Consider the following 25236-nt stretch of genomic DNA (forward strand, 5'->3'; position numbering starts at 1 on the left):
TAATTAATGGAGAAAATACTAGCTGAGGCCAAGTGATGGTTCAGTGGTTTCTTTCACCTTACTTCGATGCGGACAGAAAGGAATCAATTCCCACTCGTGGTTATGTGGTCTGAGTGCAAATGGTTGTCTGTCTCTATGGGTGCCTTGCGACTCACTGGTACTAGTAAGATAGGGTGTAGTCTGCCTTTTGCCGGAAGTCAGCTGGGATAGGCTCCAGTACAACACAATACTGACAAGAATAAGCCGTGTTGAAAATAAATTAATGAAAATACTAGATGTAATATTGATCCATACATATATAAATATATATAAATATATATATATATATATATATATATATATATATATATATATATATATATATATATATATATATATATATATATATATATATATATATATATATATATATATATATATATATATATATATATATATATATATATATATATATCCAAAAAACTGTTACAATTATTTTGGTGGGACATTTTGGTAGATAAGATCCTATTTTGCTCTTCTTGCCTTTCCAGCTCTAAATTGATTGTATTAATGGTGTCCATTCATCATCAAAATTAAGTTCCCCATTTGTGGATGTGACCGTTAATTTAAGAGGCAAGTGCATATCTAATTTAGTGGGATAAATTGTATTTGAAGAGTAAACCCACTAATATTGTATAAAACACACATCAATCCACTTTCAATCGCATACCACTGAGTCAGCCTTCTATTAGCTTTGACATTACTGAGTCACACTGCAACCATTGATGGCAACCTCAAAAGACTTTCCATCACCCTTAGGAGCCAGCGGAGTGAAACAAATGGTTGTGAGGAAGATCTAGAAGCCGTTTGATGCTGCTTCCAGCTGTGTCATGGAGCCTTTTATCAGTTCTAAAGCAGGCGTAGTAAAGGGGGCCACCGAGTGTGATTCCTGAAATGGACTTCATCAACATGCACCATTGCTGTATTGCTCTTATTTGAGGTACCAGCATCTGTACACCTAAGTACATAACATGGATAAATTCCAATGGTGAACTGCTCATCAAGAGTTACGGTGTTGAGAGAGCATGAAGGGAATTTAATCACAGACTACATTAGGATTAGGGCACTAAAGTCAATGAGGTGATCTGATAAAATCGAGGTTATATAATGAAAAATATATGGATTGTAACTCTGTATTCTAATGCATAATGTCAAGTGTAAAGATGTCCTATTAATGGTCAGTTATTATGATTGCAGCTTTGGCAAGTATTGCTTCAATATATTGTACTTCATCTATTGCAAGCCAAATTTAATCACAAATGTATATAATTTATATACATAAAGTCTCACACAGTAATTGTGACTTAAAATGCACTTGAGCTAAAACTGCTGCATATCCTTAAAAAGGTTCAACGTAGTAAGTATAAGTTAAAGATTGCAAACTGGTTGAATAAAATCAGTTGTAAAAATGGACGAGAACGGGTTAGAGCAGGGGTAGGCAAACTATTCCACATAGGGCCGCAGTGGGTGCGGGTTTTCATTGCAACCCATAAAGAGGACACCTTTTCACCAATTTGGTGTTTTACAAGTGCAATCAGTGGATTGCAGTCAGGTGCTTCTTTTTTTCTGAAGAAATCTTATTGGTCAAAGTGTCTGTGCTGGATCAGTTGGAACAAAAACTTGCTACCACAGCGGCCCTCAAGGACCGGTCTGCCCACCCTTGCCTGGGTTAAGAGGCTACAAGCAACAGAGGTATAAGCATATTCCAAAATATCCAAATTAATTTTTACAATTGCTAAACAAACTTTTAGAACAAAGACAATTTATGTAAGAAATAATCCTGAAATTTTACAACATTTTCTAAATTTGTTAGAACAATTTGCCAGTATTTGACCCCTAAACTAATGGAGATGCCCTGTTGAAGTGAAAAGCGCTATGTCGTGTTAAAACTGAGAGGTGGTACCGAATATAGGCTGAATTTAAGCTACTTGTGCGCGCCATAATCAATCAAATTTTCATCATTGGCTGCGGGGCCATAAAAACTGGGTAGCAGGCCGAAGTTGGCCCATGAGCCGTAAGTTAGAAACCCTTATTTTTTATGATAAATGTTGGTAGATTCTGTGAAAATGCAGGATCGTCATCAGAAGGGCTCCTTTTTTGTTATTATAATGACTGAATTAAAGAATCTGGGGAATACATTTGCCATTGAAAACGAGTCCTCAGAAATTCCCAATATAATAGGAAAAGATAAAACAAAAAATATGTCACGCTCTCTTTGAGAAATCGGGTCTGTTGTAGAAGAGAACAGACCTATCAAAGATAAACACTTTATTGTTATTTACCTAAATATGTAAAGACATTTCACACAAGCTGAGCCTAGGCTTTTGTCTTTGGAGACAATATGTTTTGCCTCAGCACATAAATGATGCAACACTAGTGGTTTCGAATTGTTCGTGATTTATGAACAGCCCCCATAATTCAAAAGCAGTGCCGCAGCGGTGGTCATTATTTGCCTCCAGAGGACAACCACCAGCCCATGCACATAGTAACTACCGGTGCTCTCAGGTAATTACAGCAGAGGCAGAGTTTAATGTGCAATCGCCTTTACTTTTTTTTAAAGAGCATAACATTACCCAAATTATTTGCTAGTTTATCAATGCGACTGTTAAAGACAACTGTACATAATTTCAGGAATTTGGCCTGAATCACAATATCTTCAATATTTCATTGTAATATCCAATAGAGTAAAATAAGTTGCTGGAGATCTATGACCAAATTACTCTGCCAAACTCATTAGAATTTTATAATTATTGAGTAAAATACCCAAACAAAGAAAAAGCATTGATATGGAAACTGCAGCTTTGTGAAAAGTTGAAATCAGCGTCATTTTTATCAAGATATTTCTGCTTGTGACATGTCCTCAGTCTGTGGCTCAATCTATTCAAGATCACAAAATCATGTAAACATAATTATCTTTTGGCACTGAACCTCCTGACATTATTCAAGACAGACGCGAGTGACATACGTAGAAGCTAGACATCTTGCGTGGATTGACATTGCCGCAGCATCTGGTAATCTGACTGTCAATTGGATTTCCAAGATGGTGCATAATAGAGCAGAAGACGCAGGTGTGACGGTGGCAATGACACGTGAAAAGATATTTTTCCTTGCTAAAATTCTGCCACAGCAGCACATTTCAGTTTCCAGTCTGTCAATTACAAATTAAACGCAAACTAGCAGTACACTTACCCGGATAATGATGCCTCAAAAAGTCTACATTTTGCTATGGTGTTGCTGAGCCTTATTTTCTGAGTCACTCGCAGTGTTAAAACTACAAACATTGGCTAAATATATCCTTATGTTACCTACTATGTTAGAAAAAAACATGGGATTTCCTTTAAAATAAGAACAAGTGATGTTCTGTAACTTTGTTCCCACTTAATATCATTTAAAAATGTGAAATATAGCATATCTAAATATATTTATTACCTTGTCTTGGTAAATGAAGAACAACATGATGGATAGGATCTCCAAGAAGAAGATGAGCAGAAGAAGGATAAAAAACTGTGAAAACATAAAGAGAAGAATTAAAAACAAGAACAGAAAAACGGATTTGTGTTTGAAGGTTGAACCAATTTATCAGAAAGAAAAACAGTTGCGCGTAATGGCGTCTTGAACCCCAAAAGAAAACAGGACAGGTGTCAGGTAGTAGGCAACAAATAGTACAGCCTTAAAATTCAGATTTTTTTTCTTTTGCTCATCCTCATTGGAATATCTTGAAGTTATTCTCCTCTCGTGCATATCTAGAGCATTCCTCCATATTTACGCCAAGATGAGTTGCTCGATGGGTGATACATCTTCTTCTCGTGGGCCCATGCGGCTGCTTGAAACATTTTCGAACCCATCCATCAAACACTTACTCAACACGATCTTATAAACTACGCCAGAGGGGTTAAACATTTCCAAAATGCTAAAAAATTCTAGACGGTCACAAAAAGACGTGTTTATCGGATTATCAATGTGACGGATGGGTCGCTCATTGTCATTGAAGAATCTGTGGGAGCAAAGAGCTTTATCTATTTAAGTGTACAGCTAGTAGATGGATAAGGTTATTGGAAATATATTATGATGATATTAAAGGTTGGACTAAAGGCGTTTGATGTTTAAACTATGGAAAAATAATGACATCTCATGACTATCAAGTTAGAGTATTCCGTGAGGAAATTTGCAGCTTGCCAACTGTCAAAAAACGTTTTCAAGCCTCAGCAGTCGCTCACCAATCCACCATCAGGATCATGAAGCAACATACGTATACTACAGCACAAAAGATTGGACTAGAATGAAGTACATTTTTATGATTTAATGAAGTAAATTCATTCATTCCTTTTCCATACCATGCATCCTCGTAAGGGTTCTGAGGATTGCTGGAGCCTATCTCAGATACATTTGGGCAAAAGGCAGACCATACCCTAGCCTAGTCGCCAGCCAGCCGTAGGGGAAACATAGTGACAGGCCAGCTATTCGCACTCATATACATATCGCTACCAAGCGGGAATCGATCACACGCTTGCCCACATCAAAGTCAAGCGAGTGAACTACTTAATCCAATCCATTTAATCCATGGACTGGATGCCTAGCTCCATCGAAGGCATCCAATGACTGAAATTAGTGACCTGTAAGGCTAAAAAAATTGTGACAATTTGTGAATGAAAGGGTAAAATGTTTTCAAAACATTAAAACGCACTATATTCAAGACACTGAAACCCCATTTACATCTGATGTTGGGTTAGTGGTGTGTGCAAAACAGTTTCCCTTACTGGTGTTGTATCCTATCACAAAGTGACAGCACAAAGTATTCTTTTTGTTTCTCACCCACTCCTAGTGGAAATGACAAAAAATACCTAGACAAGCTTTGATTTAATACATTCTCAAGTCAATTGATTTCTTTTGTATTCCAATGTTGATTTTTTTGCTGAAATAATGAATCTCAACAGACTTCAATGAATTTTATTCCATTTTGGCAATTCTAACAATAGTGGTAGAGTGCAGTCAGTTGATTTTTATAGCAATGACAACTGTATGTTACGGTTTAATATTTAGTGATGTGAAAAGAGTTGGCCATTGTCATGTTTAAGGGTGTCGTTAACGGCAAAGTTGAGCTCAGAATGCGGGAAAAAAGCGGCGAAAAATGCTGGTGCAAAAACGTAGGTTTTTAATAACCCCATGACTTACTCGCACGGGACACACAAGGTAAAGGGTTAGCGATACTCCCACACTAGACGTCACCAAGCTCTCACCTTATTTACACACAAAAAACCTAATCAAAATAAACGCAAAACAAATACACACCCAGACAGCACACACAAAAAAAGACATATCTCCAACAAAATCCCAACATAACAAGACAGCCATGCACAAATGGCATCAGTTTTTAATGAGTGAATAACTGATTTTGCACAAAATTCACTGATTGCATGCCAAAATGTGTCTGGACAATTCAGACTTTTTGTAACGTTTGATTTGGCATTTTCATATATTGATATATACTTTGGAAATTACGTAAACTTTTTGGATTCAAACGTGTTTATAGAAGAGAATTTTCTCTCCAGTGATTCAGTAAAATTGGGTCAATCGTGAATTCAATCTTGCGAAATATTTGGATGGACCAAATTGTATTGATCCTTCAAGAAAATAATTGGATCATCACTGTGAGAGAGGACACAGTGTTGTTGTTTTTTTCCAAACATGGAACATAAATTGTAATCTCCTCTCATCTTTTTATAATTGGTTTGGATGAAAGCAGCAATTACACAGAAAGAAATCATTTCACCCTGTCTGTCTCTTTTTACCTTTAAGGAAAACAAACATCTTTCTCCCCTGCGATTTCACAAGTATTTCACCCATTAATTTGATTTTTATAAGAATCGTAACTCATCCTCTTTAGATCTAGGGTGCTACACAAGCTAAGTGGGATCATTTAATACCAGGCGTAATGTATCCTGCTGTTATTGCTGTATATATCACAAGAATGCTATTAAATTACAGGTTCAGCCTCAAGGAACAGAACACTGCTGGTTACTTTCATCATACTGATTTGGACAGCTCAAATTAACTTAAAATGACCAAAATCCATTTATGATCTCAGTAGAAAGGAAAGAACAATGGTGAAATGAATAATAATTTCTGAAAACTATGCCAATGGGAATTCCTTTGGAAAGTTGTTTCAATTAGGGAATCTGAATAAATGTCAAACAGAAAATGCATTTCTCCATGATATGCAGGATAAAAAAAGAATAGTTAACCTACTTGACCCAACAATGTTGTCCGAACTTAAAAAAATTAAGCATAGATTAGTGAATTACTCAAAGCAAGCAATAAAACTTAAAAGAAACAACTAGTACATTCATTCATTTACTGAACCGCTTATCCTCATTAGGGTCATGGGGGTTGCTGAAGCCTATCACAAATGATTTCAGGTTGGAAGCGGGGGACACGCTGAATTGGTGGCCAGACTATTGCAGGGTACGAGGAGACGGACAGCCATTCACACACAATTATACCCGGAGAAAACCCACGCATCCCTAGGAAGAACAATGCAAACTCCACACAGGAGAACTGACCTGGATTTGAACCCAAGACCCAAGAACTAGGACGCCAACGCGCTAATCGTTCAGTCGCCGGGCCAATACAACTAGTGCATTTTGGGGCAAATTGTTATTCATTTTTTGTTGTATTTTGATGTTTGGGTCACAACACATCAATCTTGTGCAGATGTCTTAGACCTGCCACATGTAGTGTCATAACCTAAGTTGGACTATACGCTCTCGCTTACAGCCACACACCGAGCATTTTGATTCATGAGACCTTATACTTAAATTGCTGAGTCGTATACAAGCTTTTGAGGCTCCAGATATATATTTATTGTACTCTCCTGCAAGATCAAATGTCGGTCAAGCCAGACACAGGTTGCGTCAGAAAAAGGACATACATAAGAATAACAAGAGTAGGGGAGAGGAGGTTGCTGTTTCATGTGAATGGACTCATGCATCCACTAACTTAGATTTTTCATTCTTGTACAATATTCATTATTAATAGTATTTTGGTAATAGATGGTATATTGTACTTCTTTGTTTAGACAACGGCCACCTTGCTATTGCATCCAAGACGTTTGATTGGCTAATTTCCAGACTGTGAAAGAAGAAGGAGCCATCGATGAAAACAGTTAAAGTTTACAATAGTGCACTCTTATCCTCTGGGTATCGTGACAATTACTGTATATAAAGTGCTGTAGTACATGGGCACTCTATATAGCATAAATGCCTATCACTATACTACCAAGCAGAGTGGAGCTATTGAAATATGAAATATTAATGAGAACTTCATCTCGTATATGCATAATAATAATATGGGCTAACTACACTCGCTGATTGAGGGGCATTTTGGGCATTAGAAACCCAATAGGACATTGAAAATGACTGTATGTGAGAAGGTACTCAATATCATTTCTAACTACAAAAAAAACCTGGATATTCTTTCATGATTTGAGAGCTGATTAAAAAACAGTGCTTGTAGCTCTGTGATTAAAGATTGGCACTGCTATCAATAAGAGTTATCTAAAGTCGGAAAAGCCAAAATTGGTATATTTGACCGAGTATATCTTTGATACCCGACACAGTATGAATATTACTAATGCATTGGATACACCTGCTTCGGGCTTTTGTATAAATCAGAAACCAAAGGGCCGTTTGATTCAACTGATGTTTCAATAAAACATCTCCCAAAGATGTTTTAGCAACAAGGTCATAGCTCAAAAAAAAGCTATAAACGGATATCAATAAAATTGAATGTGTTTCACCGGTACAAACCCAAGGGCAAATCAAATTAGGTTTTAAACAAAACAAGCCATTACAAATAAGGAAATAGCTATAAATTCTGTTAAATAATGTTGTACAAACAATGTACACAATGAATTGATGATGATGATGATTTTCTTTATTTTCTTTTTTGTGCTGGAGGGTAAGACTAGGCTTCCAGTTGAAAACAGCCGGCCATTTCCAAAAGAAACACTTAAAACAATAAAAGCTATTTCCTAGTTTGATTTTAGTAGAACATTTTCTTTTACGATAAAAGCCTTTGAAACAAGTCTGGACTTGACGTTATCCATCATATCCTATTTAGTAGACACGGTGATCTTGAGCAGACAATGGCTTTTTGATTTCATTTGTATTAATGCTAAATTGTCATAGGTATTGAGCTGAAAAGCTCAAGCGTTGCTTTTCTAAATTTTAGAGCAACAATGGTAATGTTGAAAGCTTTAATGTGATTTACTCCCACTAAAGCTCAAAATGATTCATCGCGTTGACAGTTGGTGCCTCTCATCAGCCATATCCCTACTAATTATCCTGATATGATGGAGAAGCGAAGAATCTTTTCTTGAGGAGTATGGCAGTCTGTGCTTCTCATTAAAACCTACTCCTAATTTGCCTGCTATCATTATATTGACAGCACAGAAATTGGTCTGGCCACCGGTGAAGCAATGTCATGGATCATGCTTAGTCTTAACCTCACCAACTTTATAATTACTTATTATTTCGATGCCTATTCCTTTGTAACTATCAGCCTTTCACAGCGTAGTTCACAAATAAATTATTTTGGGAAAGTAGTGTTGATTGCCGAGGTTGTTTTATTTTTATACACATTCAAAGATGTGACTCTAACACAAGCCCATATGGGAACAAAAAAAGAAGAAACCTCAAGGTAAAGTATCCTATTAAACTGTCTGCACCACAGAAAACATCAAATCGTATGACAGTACCTTCTATAGCGTCTACAATAACCAAAAGAAGAATCACCATTTTCCTGAAAGATGTTTCACCATTTGCCGTTAATTGACTGTCAGACCCAAAGGTAAACGGTGCTCAGTCATCTTAATAAGTGGTAGTTTGAATTGGAAAGAGATTCATGTCCTCTCCCGATCCTTTTAGGAAACTGTAAATAACATTCACTCCACTATTTAGGTAAACTGGTGGCACATCAAATAATTACTGCAGTTTGTAATAATTAAGATATAGCCTGACTTGCATAGCATAAAGAGTAAGGATAAAAACATCAAAAGAAGGTAGAGTATTCCAGGTGGCAAGCAGAAAAATTAAAACATACTAAATCCCCCGGTTAAAGACTCAGCTATGTTTGTGCATCTGTTGAAAACAAATACTGATATTCTGGACAAAAAAGACCAATGGAAAGAGTGAGGGAGGGATTTTTAGTTTAGGTGGTTCTTGACAAACCATCTCAAAACAGACGAGGCAGATTGCAAGACTATCTACTGTATCTCCCACATACTATGCAGCTATACCTTTCAAATAGAACACCACTTTTGACCTTCAGTGCCTACACAACCAATTTTACAACTGAACGGAAGGTTAACAAGGGGGAGTCCACAAGCGATGCTGTTGGTTGCAGAGGATTCTCTGTCCAATGCATCTTAAAGATGGATCTTTTGCATTCCAACAGTGAAAGCATTCTTAGTTGTGTCGTACTACAATCTTGGTTGCAAACAAACACTAAGACTAGAGTTGCGCTGGCCAGCTTGTAAGTGAAATGATCAATCCTGTTGGAGGTCAGGGGAAAGGTTTTCTAAGAACAGTGCATTTGTGTTCATTTCAACGAAAAAAAAAATAATAGCTATAACTAAACCTATCCAAAGGAATGTAGACTGTAGAATAAAACGTAAAATGTAAATCATAAAATCGTAGTTCCTGGTAACCCTATGAAGAAAGATGAGATTCAAAACAGTCTTTTAATGTTGTAATTCCTTTGGCAACACTTGCAATTCTGCGAGCTAAGCTATTTGTCATTCCCGTTTCTGTGGAGGTTTGTTAAGAACCAGCCTTGACTTTTATCTTTTACTAATTTCTCAGGAGAACACATTTATCACTGACCTTATTGTCGGTTTGGCAAGTAAGGATTTTTTTCCTTATCATTTCTTTTCCCTTTAACTATCGGGTAACAAACGTACGAGTTTGGACTAATTGATTGACATTTCAGTTAGAACATGAGGTTGTCTGGGTTTTGGTTCCTCATGTTATCCTTGTGATAACCCCATTAGTTTCTCATGTTACCTGAGCCATTTGCAGTCTGACCTATCAGCTGCAGTTCCTTTTAGTTTTTGCCACGTCTTTGTTTATGTTGCATGTGGCGATTGGTCGGGAAAGTGTCATGTACTGTTTTCACATGGAAAAAATGCATTGATACCATGTCAGTATGGTCATTGAATATTGACAACTGATGCACATTAATAAATCGCCACTGGCAACCTGGGTGACCCTGCATCTTTGCTTCCCCTTGAGCATGGCAATCTCCATTGGACGTCCACTTGCCAGACACACTCGTAACAACTTTGGACTTCTAGCCACTCTCTATCTGAACACGGTGCTGTGGTGGGGCCTAGAATAAGGGCCACTTTAACATTTTGCTGAAGTTATCTGATTGCTATAATTAGTCTGATTGCCGGACCTGTGAAATTAGAAGAGTGAGCTTCATTAGAGCAGTAGGGCAGAAGTTGCACTTGAGGAGAAGGAAAGCGGATAGCTAAAAGGGAAGGAAATATATTCTTTATAATTAGGTAATTTGGTCAGAGCCATTAAGTCATCAAATGAATATAACTTTTTTGAAAGGAGAACGTTAGCTTCTAATAACTTTCCCATATAGTGTTTGGGTACGTTGACTCAATCTGAGTTTATAATTCAGTCTACTCAGAATATATCATATCAATTACCTCAATTCAAATGCAGTCCACACTTTACAGTAGTGCCCACTCCAACAAACATGATTTTTTTTGGCTGATAATGGTTTTAGAAAAAGGAAATGTGTTGCACTGCACGAGGCAAATGGCGGTCACATCCAATACTAAGTAGATTTCATTTGCAAGGTTTAATTTACTCAAAAAATGAAGAAGGATTTCTTTTGCCACTAAAATCCTTATTAAAAACAATTAAAATGCACTCCTTTAAGTATATGATTGTAAAGTACTCTACACTTGGCATTTCAGGTGGTGTGTATGCGAACATGGTAGTGTGAGGAAGAGTTGATGCTGTATTTTGTCAGTGTGGCCACCTGCTACACACCCAAAGTCTGCCGTAGTAGGCTACGGTTTGAAGGCTCATAAACATCATAGGACTCTCAAATGATGTTTGCAAATGTTGCTTAAACAAGCCCATCAGGAAATAAATTTATGTGACTGTCTATCTTGGCTTTGCGGCACTCATCTTTGTTGTGTAGCATCTGAAGGTCAAGAGCATTACAGTTTTTGTACATGAATATTTATGCAGGGCAAAATGCCAACATATTTTACAAATTAACATAGCTGTTTAGTGGAAAATAGAAATCATGTAAGGGGCATCGTTCTACTAAAATTAGATTAGACTGCAGACACATTTAAGACATGTTTACACTTATCTGAGCTCAAGGTCATTTTCTATTGCACATGCTGCGATGAAGAGAGCAGCCACTTGAGACCAAATGTTAAACATTAGGATTGTTGTGAGCCATTAGGCCACCATCTTTTTGCAAAGTGTTTCAATGTGTCAAGTGTATGGCAGGGGCCGTGACAATAAATAACTCACTGCAAGCAGAAGAGGGCGGCTTTCTTTGACGGCCCCCACACAGCCAAGGCATCCGATCACCATGATGATGGTTCCCAAGGCGATGAGCAAATTTGCTGCCGATAATGAAGGAAGTGATGCCGATAGGGTGGCAAAGTTGCCCTGGGTCACTGAAAGCCACACTCCCACCCCTAGTATGCCACATCCTCCCAGCTGCAAAAAGAACACAGAGGACATCACAAAGTCAGTCAAGCATTCAACAGGAAGACCTTCAGGTGGTATCATGAAGTCTAAACAAACAGCAAACAAAAATCACAACTAGAGTCTGTTCTAAACATGATGTTGATTTTTTACGCAGTATAAGGTTTGCACTGTAACATAATTGAACAGCAGTTTTCAGCAACAATACTCAAAGTGATACTCATTGACAGCACAGGTAGCACAGTGGAAGAATGGTTAACTCATTGGGACTCGCAGTCCTCAGATCAACGGTCCAATCCTGGGCTCCATGTGTGCATAGGGTTTCTCCGGGTAGTACGTTTTCCTCCCACACAACAAAAACATGCACGTCGGGCTACTTGAAGACCAATCAATCGTCTCCCTGCTAAAAGTCTATTTTTTTTTGTTACAACCGATCCAATGCAGACACATTAACCAATGGGATTTCTGCTAAATTAAGCACCACCTGACTGCAATAAACTGATTACACTTGTAAGACAACAACTTTGTGAAAAGCTGTCGCATTGTTTGTTTGGAATGAAATTATACACCCATTGCAGCTCCTGTCTGGGGAACAGTTTAGAAACCCTGCTCTAAATATTCCAGAGGGAGAGTTCTCCACACTATTCCACCAAGGGCTGCAGCGGATATAGGATTTCACCCAAACAACATGTAACCTTTTCACCAATCTGGTGTTTTACAAGTGTCATCGGTTGATTGCAGTCTGGTGTTGGTGGTTTTGCCAGAAACCTGAGTGGTCAAATTGTCTGTGCTGAATCGGTTAAAACAAAAAACAGCAAAAGTCAAAGCAACCCTTGCAGACTGATTTGAAGACCCTTCTCTTGAGGTGTCATGTCAAAGTCAGGCTTTTTGTTGTTGTTTTTTTGTCTTTTCCAGAACCTGGGTTAGCTGGATGGGTGGGCCTGGGCAATGCACCTGTTGTGCTTAGCATTGGTATATTGTTTTTGTTTCCGCGTTGTGTATTTTGCTCTATTTTTTTATAGACTATAGCATTGTTTGGTTCAGAATTTTTTGGGCCTTTTTGCTACCGCTTTGATTCTGTTGCTGACTCACTTTGCGCTTTTTTTCGTTTGTATTTTTTCACGTTTTGTGCTGTGCTCCCTTTGTTACCTTTTTTAATCATTATTATGATACCGATTAATTCTCATCTGTGAATCTGTTCTGGGACCTTCAACAGCTTCCCGTTTCATAACACTGGGTATGACTGTGGTTGCGAATGGTTGTTTGTGTTCTGTGATTGGCTGGGAACCAATTCAGGGCTTACGCCGGGTTTACTGCCCTTTGTTGGCTGGAATAAGCTCCAGCACACCTCCAGACTCTTGTGAAATTAAGTGAAATGTCATTGGCAATTAATGAGCATACAAGCGACAAAATAACACAGAACTATAAGGACATTGCGATGTACATATTTATATTTAGACTAATGAAACAAACAAAGAGAAAATGTCTCTTGACAGCAACAAAGAAAAGAACCAATGTAAAGCAATGTAACACAGTCAATTAATCTTTATTTATTGGTTGATTTTTGTCAAAGAAAGTACTGAAATTTAGCATTGATACTAATATGTTATGTTAGATTTTATCCAAGTTCTCCTGTTTCCTCCCACATCCCAAAATCATGCAGGGTAGGCTGGTTGAAAACTCTTAATTGTTCCTAGGTTGCCCCTTCAACGGCTTGCCGTTTCCTAACACTGGGTATGAGTGTAAGCATGAATGGTTGTCTATCTCCTGGCGCCCTACGATTGGCTGGCCACCGACTTTACGTTTTAATAAAATAAAAGTGAACAATAATGCAAAACTAACTCACAATTTAGACAAATATGTTTAAGGTTTAATATTTGATATCAATTGGGCTCTTCAGGGGCTAGTTTTTGTAGACTTTAGGTGCTCAGAGAACAAATCACCTTTTGGGGTCCAGAGATGCTCGTTTTTTAATGTCTTTCTGTGCTTGTTAGACACACCAATTGTGCATTTGGAGAAACAGAAATTATAGTGGAGGGAGCTGCATTTTAGAATGCATATCGGTAATGCATAAGTTCAGAAACATCTAGAGGAAATACACCATTACCATTTGCTGAAACTCCCAAGGCACTATGATTTACATAACTAAATACAAGATGACTGCCTTCCCTGTTATATCCTTTTTTTGTTTTTTTTTTCATTTCTGGCTTTAACAGAGCATCTTATTTCATGAGTTATTTTGCCGAAAGTAGGGCAAATTGAAATGTATAAAACCAATGTCATTGATTCCAGTTTTGCTTACGAACTGCCAAAGCTGGGAGATTTCATCAGATAGGAAATTAAGGGTGTTGGGGTTGGCGTGACTTTCTACAAAGGCTTATTACGCCGCAAAGTGTGGTTTCTAATGAAGATTGGCTACCGATTGATGGGTGAAGGATAAAACAGAATATTGAGATTGGATGATGCTGAACATTTCGAGGTCATTTACTCATCAGAGAAGGTATAATAACATGGGCGTTATTCACATTTTTCAAACGTCTGGCACATGTTCATACATGTTAAACATGTCTCAGTTTTCAAATATACAGACAGAGATCTTGTATCTTGCTGAAAATGCGGTGCTGATCACCTCATTGACAGACGTACAACACTGGAAACTGATCTATACTTCCACCTTTCTGCTTGAATGACACGTTTGATTAAAATGTCCTAATTGTTTCTGAATGATTTAATCATTCAAACATGTCAGGATAATGATGGAAAGAGATACATTTCTTGGGTGGATTCAATAGAAAGAGAGATATGACACTATTCTTAATCATCATTTATAATGAGAGGAGGGAAATCACATAGAATCACTTTTATGTAACCTTTGCCTGTATACTGAGCACAGACTTGTTGGCAATGTTTTACTTTTTATTTAGTAAATTTATGATTTTTTGTGCAATAACTAATTATAAAAAATACACAAATTAAAAGACATTTGAAATATGTAAATGAGGATTAATGAATAAAACACAAACTAGCATCAATGTTGCAGTGATTAGAAGAGTCAACAATAGATTCATTATTTGTTGTTGCTACTGTATTTACATTTATCTTTAATGCAATCCATCTAAATAAAAGCCTGAACAGTTAACAGAAGAAAGTAGTCAGATTCTCAGAGGTTTACAGTGGATGCAGTTCTTTGGGCCGCTTCCAAATGTTTAAATGGGGTACTAATTAGTGCTTGTAAAATTAAGTGTGAGCCATCTTTCTTGCAAACGAATCCTAAGAGACAGGACCTGAAGAATAAGGTTTATACTTCAAATTTGAACTGAATGAATCCTTTATTTGGGCATCTTTGATCAAATCTATTATTTCCAGATGTGCATGGAGCCTTAATTATCTATCTTTTCATTTTCTATTCCTTCTCCATATTAGGGTACGTATGGCTCTCCACTAACCTGTGAGGTAAAATATGAAAATTACTGGTGAGAGAGCTGAGTCCTGAACGCACTAATAATCGCATCACTGTGGTGTTGACACTACCTGTACTACCACTTTAATCATAATTTAGTTTTTTATTACTTTTCTGCATGCATATCATTGATACTGATGTATTAGCAAGTGCATAACAATGTTGCGAAAAGGATTCAGAGACTTTTTGTACCTTAGAAATTGTGAAATGACCAACAACAACAAAAATCACATGTTTGTGTAATTTTACTTTTCAATTCTGAGAATGCCTCTTAAGAAATAACATTAGAAAATATGAATTGTTTATGGCTCTCTCTGTTAAAAAGTTTCCTGACCTCTGAGTTCGGGGGGGCGGAGGGGGTGGGGGTGAAAACGAGAGACTTATTTAAGTGGAGTCTTTTTTGCAATTGTACCTCAAGATAGAAGCCGGCAACAGTCCCAATGAATGCAAAAATTAAAGACTTTTGGGGTCAGTTAATCAACACAATTGATATGTACTTCTGTTGATGTACTAATATACTTAACTGGGTTCTTTTCTAACTGACTACATATCATCATGTGCGCTATGGGCAAGAGTAGTGGAGTTGCATTTCATTTCAACCGGACCAACTGTTAGTGATGCAATGATTTATAGCTTTGGGAAGATTAAAGCTAGAGGGGAAATGTCAAGGGCCTCCAAACTCCAGTCTCTTGGAACCTAAATCTGGAGATCAAGGAGGTATGACTAAATTTTTTGTTGCAGTACTTTTTCCACTAGAATACTGTTAACTCGCTGAATTGTTGACTGATCTACAGAAGATTTGGTTCATAACAAAGTGCAAAACAGAGGTTAGCTATGATGCCGACTTGAGTCTGAACAATAATTAAAATTATTCTGGAGTAAAAGGACTGAATTTCTGACATTTATGAAAAAAAAAACAGTTTGAAATCGGTTTAATGTACACATCGTAATGACTATAATGCTATGTATATCAAATGGCCACGACAAAAAAAAAGTGCAAAAAAAGGACATCCTTCCATCAAGCAGCTAGCCTTTTATATGACTTCTATGCCTCAAGAAAAGTGAGGTGCAGATGGTGAAGGAAAAAGTGAAGAGTATTATCTTAATATAAATATAAAGGATAGCTTCGAATGGCATGAAATGGGGCGGCTCCTTAAGAAAAATAACCACAATTTGTTTAGGTGTCCCTTGATCCCTGGGGGGCCCAATACTACTGCTTATATGGTTTGACAAAACTACCTCCAACTAATGGTAACCAGTTGACTTTGTTTGTGTCATACTAAGCTCATTCAATTTTCAATATCGCATCTGACATCGGGCATAAGTCAGACTACACCCCAAAACTGGTCTCCAGTCAGTTGTAGGGCACTCACAAGACAGGAAACTATTTACACGCAGAATTAAAATGCCACCCAGTGCAAATCAATCCCACGCTGCCGCACCGAACTTGGGTGACTGAACCCCACTACTATAAATGACTGACATACCTGACTAACTTCATAAAAACAATGATAGTTGGTGTTCCATTCCATTGTCCCAAAAGTCTGCATTTCTTGGCTTCACTCCTACTGCTCATCATGCCAATTGTCACACTGTGTCTGAAAGTGTTTCTCCTTGGCCATACATCAAAGTCTGAGATGAGGATACGAGCACATTTCCTAAAATAATTTCAAAGTCAGATCAGTAGCTCCACAGCAGTAACTAGGCATTGCTTCGTAAATTCCAGACTCGCAAGTTATCAATTTGTTTACCACAGAACTTGCCCTTGTAACATTGTCAGTCAGTGGCCTAATAAAAAGTGACTGTTGGGCGCTCCCACTCAAGCAAAGAGTGCTCCTTTAACTGTTTCGTATTTGTCCTTACAACCCATCCACTTCAGTGTGTTCCAAGCTGAAATGAGACTTGAGATTGGCTTTTTTCTCCCTCCGCCATCACATCAACACAAGACAACCACACTGTTTTTTCTCGTACATAAATAAATAATTGGTTGGGTATTCGTTTGTGTGTTGTGAAGTCAGATGGAATGCGTTCGCCTCAGAGAGCAATCGAGAATTCTGACTAGGGCACGTAAGGCTCCTTGTAACCACCTTTCTCTCGCGTTCAAAGCCTGCAGATCATCAATTGCACAGTCTCTTATTGTTCATCTGTTTGCCACATCACACCTGGGTAAAATTGAATGCTTGACCCATTTTCAGTAATAAAATCACAAAATCTGTTCATGCTAAAAATGAAATTCTGGTTCCCAGACAGAGTTCATGAGTTGAAAGATGAGAACATAAAGTGTCAACGTGAGATGTTTCAATATGAAAGGGCAATTGTAGTTTCATCTACATAGTAACACCTTATTTCACTTCAATACACTTACATGAGACTATGGTAGAGTGAACTATAATTGCATGTGACTTTCCAAGTGATCAAGATTTCTCTCCCGAGTGTCTCTTGAGAAAAAAAAGGGAGAGAGGGTCCTAAAGTCTATTTTACAGCCCTTACATTTCCTGCACTGATTGAGGAAGTCAATGTGTGCTGTTATAGTTTACAGTTAAGGTTGTGTCTCACCGGATTACACAAATTTTATCAGTTGCATTTAATCTTAGTCTGAAAATACATTGAAGCAGCTACGTAAATAATATACACACAGAGAAATGGCCTTGTATATGTAAAAAATGAAGATGTAATATGATTTTATGTAGATTTGGCCGGAAAAAATAGAGACAGAATATGTACACATGGTAATGTATAACAATGAACTTTCTAATTATGTAAACATTTTCTCCCCTTGATTTCTGTGGCGGGATTTATGCACATAGATAATTAATGATGTAGTTAATCATCTACTACATGTCCTGCTAAGATGAGCAAACAGACTTGGGTCTGCAATCAGGAATACATTTCAATCTATTTAAAAGGCACACATGGACTATATAACTCAAACTGGTTTTGTGTGAGATAAAATCAAGCTAAAAAAATACCTTTATTATCAACTCTACAACAGTAAACTGGTGAATTATTGTACAATATATTTGTTTTCATAGATAGATTGTAGGAATAAAAATATAGGCCATCATTTGGATTCAAATTTATTCTTGGCAGATGTCAAAAACCTAAAGGTGGTATTCTAGTTTTACTGTATGTTTGATAGATATACAGTTGGGGAAACATTTTTGAAAAGTTGACTGTTTTAAAGAATTCCTGCTCATTGCTTTCACCGCCAAAAGCCATGATACACTGTAGGTTTACCTCAGTGGGAAATCACCAGGGTAACACATGCTGAGGAAAAAAAAAAGCAAAAACCAGCAGCCTGCAGCAAACTTGAGGAGAAACTGTCAAGTGTCAGCGAATACAAGCCTGCCCATGGCATTCATACTGAATGCACCATGAAAAACTGCTTAATCACATATTCTACTTTCTTTCATGGGCATCATATCGTAATTATTGCAGCAGTATCCAATGGAGACGCATGCGCATGATTACATCTTAACGGTGTATAAAAATCTCCGCGTCATTGAGTATTTAGAATCCTCGGTACCACCTCGCTTAGCATAAGTGGTTGTTGATTTCATATTCACAATGTAAGCACTCAATAAGCCACTGACAAGAACACAGGTCACAAGCAGAAAGCTCAAGTGAAGCCCAAAACATCGCTTTCTACATCCTACTATAAATAAACTAGTAGAGAAAAGATGGAGAGAGAAATAAGGGAGGGAAATATGGAGAAGGTGGGGGATGCTGCAGAAGGTAATCAATAAATCTCTAATCTCACGAGTATACCCTCCTCCAGATCTTTGTGCAGCCAGGAGCACACATAAACTCTGAAAGCCGTGCGCAGACACAAGCACACGCTTGCCTCCAGCTGCCTACGGGTCTCGTCTCATTATATCGACTAGGATTGGGTGGAGACTGATTTGTTGCTGCGGCGCCTGGTTTGTCAGACAGGGTGACAGCAGTCCTCTACTTCCAGAGCACAGGACCATTGTCAGGACCAGCTCACAAAACATGATATGCTTTAGCTTATTTCCCAAATGTCAAATAAGGGAAAATGTCCATAAATCACAGGTTAAACATCTTAAAGGTAGACGTACTGTAGCTTAACATCAACTCAACACGAAAGCATATCATTGATTTTATCGTCAAAAAACTCATAACTCAATAGCAGCATTCACATTGAATTACTGTTGTCTTTTTACTCTTCGTACAGTTTTGTTCAAAATTATTCAGCAACCACTGCAGTAAAGTTAATTTTTTTATTTCATTTAAAATTTGATCGGAAAAGGATTTGCAATACAGAAAAATGCTATTCTCTAACCATTATTGTTTGATCTGATTAGGATTAAGGTAAAAAAAAAATCATACTTTTTACATTGCTATATAAGAATGGAAGGTAAATTTTAAACGTAACAATGTTTTTTTCCAATAAAAAAAACCAAATTTGAACATGTGCAAATACATTACTTTTGTGTTCTAGAAAGTGTATTTGTGTTTCTGCCTGTGTTCCTCCCTGCCTAGATGGGCTCTCACCAGCTACCCCAAGTCCATGACCATGTTTTCAAAGTACCAACAAATCTCGCTGAGATTTTGTCTTGCCTCAATAAACATTGTACCTCTTTAATACCCGTGTTTAATCTGTGTCTGGTTTGAGATTCCCTCATACCAAAAACCCTAACAATCATTAACTATAATGGGCTATTAGCAGCAAAGGAAGATCATTGTGAAGGGAAAGTTAGTTCCACTCAGAATTAAAATATAATGATAATAAAATGTATTCTTTCTTCAGGCTATCATTTAGAGAAATGTCAGAGTTAAAGACCTCCATTTTAGTGGACAGCTGGGCTCAGTAGAAAAATATGTGCATTAAAAGTGGAACATGCTGGGTAGTGGGCAGATTTTTCCCTAGACTAAAATCAATAACAATTTAAGATAGAAAACCTGAAATCAAGTTGTGATTCATATATATTCTGTTGCATTTTCACTGTTTCTTATTCAACCATTTATAATTTTAACCCATGGTGCAAATTTAGTGCTTGTTGTTTGGATTTCAAATACACATAAGGTTCATTTGTAGGTGGAAGTAACACTCAACAGAACCATGGAATCACTTCAGGGAGTTAATTGGGAGACCTGTGATACAATATTAACACGGAACAAGAACAGATGCATAAAATGTCTTTTTCAGTCACCATTTTTCTCCTGCTGAAGTGCTCACGAAAAGTTACGATTTTTTTTTTATGTCATGAAATACCGACAATGCACTACAACCTATACAGATGAATGAATCAATTACTTAAAAAAAAAAAATGTCCAAGTGTTCAGTATTTCATTTTTTTCTTTTGCAAAACTTGAGGATCTGCTGAACAAAAGAATTCATATAATGTTTTTGAAGTGTTTTGCTTGTCTGTGCAAACAACGATGAAAAGACAGAACATGCCTTAGGAGCTATTGTGGTAGTATCCATATACTTGGCTCCAGGTGAATTTGAAAATTATAAAGAATCACCTTGTTTTTCAGTTTATCTTCTACAGAGGACTTATAAAGAGAGCGTTAACGAAGCTGTACAGATCCATCAGTGACAAACAGGCAATACTTTTCTATCCATTATATATCTGAGCATCAAATGGTTGACTAACTAAAGTCATCCATTTTTGAATGCTGCCACCACTATGTTGCAATTTCTTAGCACACCAATACGGCAGAAAAATGAGCGAGTTGGAAAACCATATAGTAAGTGCGATTACTATGCAAAGAGATTCTATTTCACAACCTTTTCAAAGCAAAAGATGATACTCTATTCTATTCCTGTTGTAAAATGGAGTACGTGTTGCATTTTGCTGAATAGAAATGTTTTCTGTCTGTCTTGATCTCCACTTTTTTGTGGTTTTGTCTCTTCACTATACTGTTCAAATAACACGATACAAATACACATTATGTCTTTAGCAGATAACAAGCGCATTGCCAAAACAAAAATGCCCCCTCTCTCCTACAATAATAACCCAATACTGCATTCAGCTCAGGTTTTCAAACCACTAATAAAACGTGCACTAATTTTTTTTTCTTGAATTAACATCTGGACAAAGCTGTAAGCCTCATATGAAGCACTTCCATAATATGTACGCTTTGTGTTCTGTACTGATAAAGATGTTGGAGAGGGGGGGAAAAGTGTAGCAATAAGCCGTCGGGAAAACAAATTTCTGACTGCATTCGATCAAACACATGGGGAAGGAAGGAAGTGAACAAGAGTGCTTAGTGAGAACGGGTAATAGAAAACCCAGTGGACAGTGACCAATGAACCGTCAGTGGAGGGATGGTGTTGGCATAACAAGTCAGGGTAGGGGGACATAGAGATGGAGACCAATAAGAACTACTGTGGCATGGAAAATTATCAATGTCAAGAGAAAAGATGAGGGGGGAAGGAACCACAAAGAGATTGAGCTGATGGATAACAAGTTATGCTTAACAACAGTTATATGAAGTAAAGACACAAGAAAATAGTTCCAATAAATGGGTTGATCAAGAGTTTGTTGTTTACAAGCTAACCATCAAGAGGTTGTATACGTTGCTAAACTGCTGTTACCCTTCCTTCCATCTGAAAGAAATCAGATGACAAATACTGTTGTTTTGTCCTCTTAGAGAAAGATTTAAAACATTCAGAATAATACAGATTGTTTGGAGAAAATGATGCTAGAGTTAAACTCAATTAAAGTATTTGAATGACTGCTTCCACATGTTTATGTTGTCCAACGAGTCGTGAGGAAACTGCTCCATCTGTTTTGGGTTTGATGGTTGCTTTACTCAGAGAGCATTTTTAGGTTTTGCCACAGATAATCAATATGTTTTACTTGTAGCTACACCTTTTTGCTCTTTCACGACCTGTGGCTGGGATCAGGATTTTTAAACCCCAGGGTGCAAATTTCCAACAGAGAATCCCTCAAACGTCTTGAGAATGTATTGTATCCTAGAAAGAATCAAAACATGTCAAGTGAAGCAGTGAAACAGCTGGACACAACCAATTCTGCACGATTTAATGGCTTTGCTTTTGTTCTAAACTGTTTTTTTTTTCTTTTTCAAATTGTATTGTGTAGAATAGAAGTTAAATTCTTACTGCATTGTTCAGATACTAGAAAAATAAATTAGGGTGCAACTCTTCAAGATTGTGTGTCAGTGAGTAAATAGAATAGAAAAAAAAGAATATAAAGTAAATAATATATACGTTCTGGTAAACAATGCTAAATTATGCATTGCACATGGTGATAAGTCACTATGTCTACAGTCGCAGCAGAGTCAAGGGCATCTAACGTGCAAAGTAAAGAGAATAAATTATTAGACTATGTTATGTCTACAGTAAAGCAGCATGATCAATATTCCAATGTTGAAGTAGTCGCAATATTGTGTGTCATCTATGTGCAGTGATGGTTTGCGTCTAGCCGTCACTGAGTCTCTTCATTTCGGGCCTGATGGATTGGTAGTGCCTGCCAGAGGCCAGCAAGTCAAAGAGGTGCTTGGCAGGGTGCTTGTTGTCATCTGTGATTGCTTCAGCTCATCTGAGGCAACCTGACGTTGAGATTTCCTACAGGGACGACGTGGAGGGCGCAGATGATGATACTTGACGCATTACTATGGCAGAACGGCACTGTGAAGAAATATGTCAGATTGCTATTGAGGTCAATCAGCTTCTGTTGGATGTTTTTCCTAGGAGTCTCCACTAAGTACATATGCAGTTGTGGCTTTCAGATGATGGTTGTGATGTTTGCAAACCAAAGAAGGTTAGCAGATAAAATGGTGCCAAGTATGGTGAAGGTGTTTGAGGTTAGGGTGTATCTGTTCGGTGCCTTTGAAAGTCCTGGGTGATCTCTTTACCAGAGTTATGATCAGAGCCAGGCTGTCATCTAGTTGAGGCCTCATTCTTGCTGGCAGACCCATTCCCACCTGCGATTAGCCCCGTTACTTTTGTGCCATCCGTCAACATCAAAATTCTGCTTCTGGACTGCGCAGCTCTACATTATATCTTGGAATATGTTCAATTTAGGGGCAGCCTGGCCGCTTGAGTGGCTAGCGCGTCAGCCTCACAGCTCTGGGGTACTGGTTTCAAATCCAGGTCGGTCCACCAGCGTGGAGTTTGCATGTTCTCGCCGGGCTTGTGTAGGTTTTCTCCAGGTACTATGGTTTCCTCCCACATCCCAAAAACATGCATGTAGGCTTTCCTCCCACATCCCAAAAACATGCATGTAGGCTTTCCTCCCACATCCCAAAAACATGCATGTAGGCTTTCCTCCCACATCCCAAAAACATGCATATAGGCTTGTTGAATTTGAAATTACGAGTGTGAGCGTGAATGGTTGTGTTAACATTATTTGGAGCCATTCGAATCACATCTATTTAGAAGAAAGTGCATGCGACACTCCAAGAGAAAGAAATTTCTTACCAGAGAAGCTTTCGTTCAATGAGTTGGAACAGTCACCTCTAATGTAACATATTTAGTTACCATGAGGAAGCACAAGGGATCCTGCTTGTTTCAGCGGAATGTACACTCTGTACTACAAACATGTCCCCTAAATCTGCAAATGAAATCTGATTGTCCCAACTCTCTTGTGTGTTTACTTCTTTGATGCTACAACTACACATAGCCATTAAGTCTATATTTTGCATCTGTCATTCCCAGCTGACTTCTGTGACATTTTAATCCTTAATGTTAATTGTGTTGGTCTTTTATCTATTTTTTTTTATTACCACACTGACTCTGTCTGCCCCATCCTCCCTTTCTCCACACCCACATCATTGACTTTACCCAAGAGTCACAGTTACAAGCTTACTGTGTCACCTCCCTCCAGTAACTTCTCCTTATATCTCATTGTCACCTTCCTTGTGGAACAGCAGCACACGCCACGACTAGTTCCCATCACCACTACGTTTGTCAAATAGCTTCCACAATGTGGGAAAATACTCCTATTGGTGTGTGTATGAAGGTGTGCACAAATACACAGTACATGAGGAAAGCTTAATCAGACCAATCTCGGGGCATTGACTGGAAAAGGGAGGATTCTACACTGCAAAGCATGCTAATGCTGTGTACCCAATCGGCTATGCCTACAACAAGATGGAAGGTTGTGCGTTGAATATTTCATTAGGCATATGCACTAAGTACAGGGGACTGGACCAGAAAAGAAGAATTCAAGGGCTTTTACAGCCAAAGAATAACCCTAAAGATGCAGTGCTTTGATCAAATACAGTCTGTAAAGCTAGGAAGAGTGTCTGTATACTGGAATTCAGGCGTAGCCAATGATTGTATAATGTGGTGATCATGGGCATGATAAGCGCCAATACTTTTGGAATAAGTTTCTACAGTCTGCCTGGCAGCTAAGCCTGTCACAATGACAATTTCTACAGTCTCCCTGACAGCTCAGCCTGTCACAATGACAGTTTAATTTAGCTGTAAAAAGATTTTCTAGAAAATGTGTGATGGATTATCGATATGTGCCATTAAATCTGAAGGAAAAAGATCCCTCAACCTACTCGGGGCCAAAAGTAGCCCTTGTGGATCTGTTTGGAAATCCCTGCCTTAAATCATGTGGAACTGGTTTGTTGTGTGTTCCAAGAACAAGAACTAAGAAGGGTTGGGGACTCTGTTATTATTCTCTGGATTTCTGGAACAAATAAGCTGAAAATCAGAAGTGTTCTCAGATGGTTAGCTCCCTTAAATCATATTCATAACTTTCCCTACTGTTCCATTATCCTATTGTAAGACTTTTGCTTTTTATCCATTTTTAAACTGTTTTGCTGATTTTATGTTTTTCAAATTTCATTTTTTAGTTTTTATTAATTTGTAATTGTATGTTGCTGATTTGTGCCAAATAAATTAAATCTGTCTATTTTACCTCAAAAGATCATTCTATACCGTTTGAGCAAACCAATACCGGTAATGTTGACTCAGGGCATTAAAAAACTAAGCACTATTAGAAGCGCTGATGTAAATTTACCACATCAATTAAGTTTTATCAATTTATT

General features: G+C 37.7%; 1 protein-coding gene across 2 annotated transcripts in view; it reads right to left on the bottom strand.

Moving 5' to 3' along the window:
- The window catches only part of tspan4a (tetraspanin 4a), an 84624-nt gene that overhangs the window by 20456 nt on the left and 38932 nt on the right, over positions 1-25236 (bottom strand). For both annotated transcript variants that reach the window (XM_077712997.1, XM_077712996.1), the window contains 2 exons: positions 11604-11795; positions 3469-3543 (listed from right to left, as the gene is read on the bottom strand). In XM_077712997.1, coding sequence (XP_077569123.1) covers positions 3469-3543; positions 11604-11795 — 267 coding nt within the window. The remainder of the gene's footprint in view (positions 1-3468; positions 3544-11603; positions 11796-25236) is intronic.

Source organism: Stigmatopora nigra, chromosome 3 (assembly GCF_051989575.1).
Source record: "Stigmatopora nigra isolate UIUO_SnigA chromosome 3, RoL_Snig_1.1, whole genome shotgun sequence".
Lineage (NCBI taxonomy): Eukaryota > Metazoa > Chordata > Actinopteri > Syngnathiformes > Syngnathidae > Stigmatopora > Stigmatopora nigra.